Source organism: Nanorana parkeri, unplaced genomic scaffold (assembly GCF_000935625.1).
Source record: "Nanorana parkeri isolate BGI_ZX_2015 unplaced genomic scaffold, ASM93562v1 scaffold2, whole genome shotgun sequence".
NCBI classification, from domain to species: domain Eukaryota; kingdom Metazoa; phylum Chordata; class Amphibia; order Anura; family Dicroglossidae; genus Nanorana; species Nanorana parkeri.
This window is the reverse complement of record NW_017306270.1, coordinates 289,509-290,555: the sequence shown is the minus strand read 5'-3', so window position 1 is coordinate 290,555 and position 1,047 is coordinate 289,509. Positions and strand designations below refer to the sequence as shown.

At 43.3% G+C, this 1,047-nt stretch overlaps 1 protein-coding gene across 1 annotated transcript; it reads right to left on the bottom strand.

Moving 5' to 3' along the window:
* Nucleotides 1-248: 248 nt before the first annotated feature.
* Nucleotides 249-1,015, bottom strand: MARVELD1 (MARVEL domain containing 1). The gene has a single exon (XM_018560710.1). The coding sequence runs from the start codon at nucleotides 784-786 to the stop codon at nucleotides 292-294; it is 495 nt and encodes a 164-aa protein (XP_018416212.1). The 5' UTR covers nucleotides 787-1,015; the 3' UTR covers nucleotides 249-291.
* Between the last annotated feature and the right edge of the window lie 32 nt (nucleotides 1,016-1,047).

The following is a 1,047-nucleotide window of genomic DNA, read 5'->3' as shown; positions in this document are numbered from 1 at the left end:
AGCTGAATTCAGAAGGACACATTTTCTATGACAAGTGTTACATATGCAAAAGATAAAGTAACAGTGCATTAAAAATCACACACTGACATACATCAGCCTTTCGACCAAATAAAAGTTATCACATCTGTTCTTTTCTCCGGACATATATATTCTTCTGCCACACCTAGAACACGTTGCTCCTGTGGCTTAGGATAGATGAAGTCAGTCTTTATAAAACCGCCTTTGCCTTTGAAACCTGCACCAAGAAAAGGAGGCTTTTCTCTAATGTCTGGGACAAGCTTTCAGCAATTTCTAAATGACGCTCTTGTTTCCTTTACACTTCTTCCAGGAGAACCAGATGGTGGTGGAAAAATAACACAAGCAGCAAAGACATGCAAAGGTAGATGCCACCACGTAGATCTTGTAGTAACAGGGGCCCTGGTATTTCGCCACATTGCAATATGATTGGTTCTCGATGGCAACGATTATAACGGCGGTGGCTGCGATGTGAAAGGCAGTGGTCAAAACATCATAGATGAGGTTCGTGAGGAGCCAGCGCTCACCTCCAATTAACGGTACAAGATCCTGTTTTTCCAGCAGGGTGATGAAATAAAAGAGCAGAGTGACCAGCCAGAAGAAGACGAACACAAACAGAGCAAAGCGAACAGTGTTATTGAAATTGCTGGTGGCGATCGCAATCCAGACTGCAGCACCAGTTGCAAGTTGCATTAGTCTCACCACCCCAGGGAAGCTTCTGAGGAATTTCTTGTTGGCACTGAGGGAATTCCTGATGCCTTGGTCAGCCATTGCATAGACTACAGACACTCTCGCAGAAAAAAAGGGAAGAGAGGACTTAATCCAGACTGAATTTCTGCAGCACAAAACTTCTCCAGTGTGCAGAAAAAGCAGCAATGAAACACGTTTTATACAATCCAGCTCTTGTCTTCTTTTAAAGCAGATTGTAAAATCCCTTTTCAGCTTCCTTTTTTGTGCTCCTTCAGATGTAGGGTGTAGGCAGTCCCACCATGTAACCTAATGCCTCTCTCTCCCTTTTTTTTTTTTTTGGTG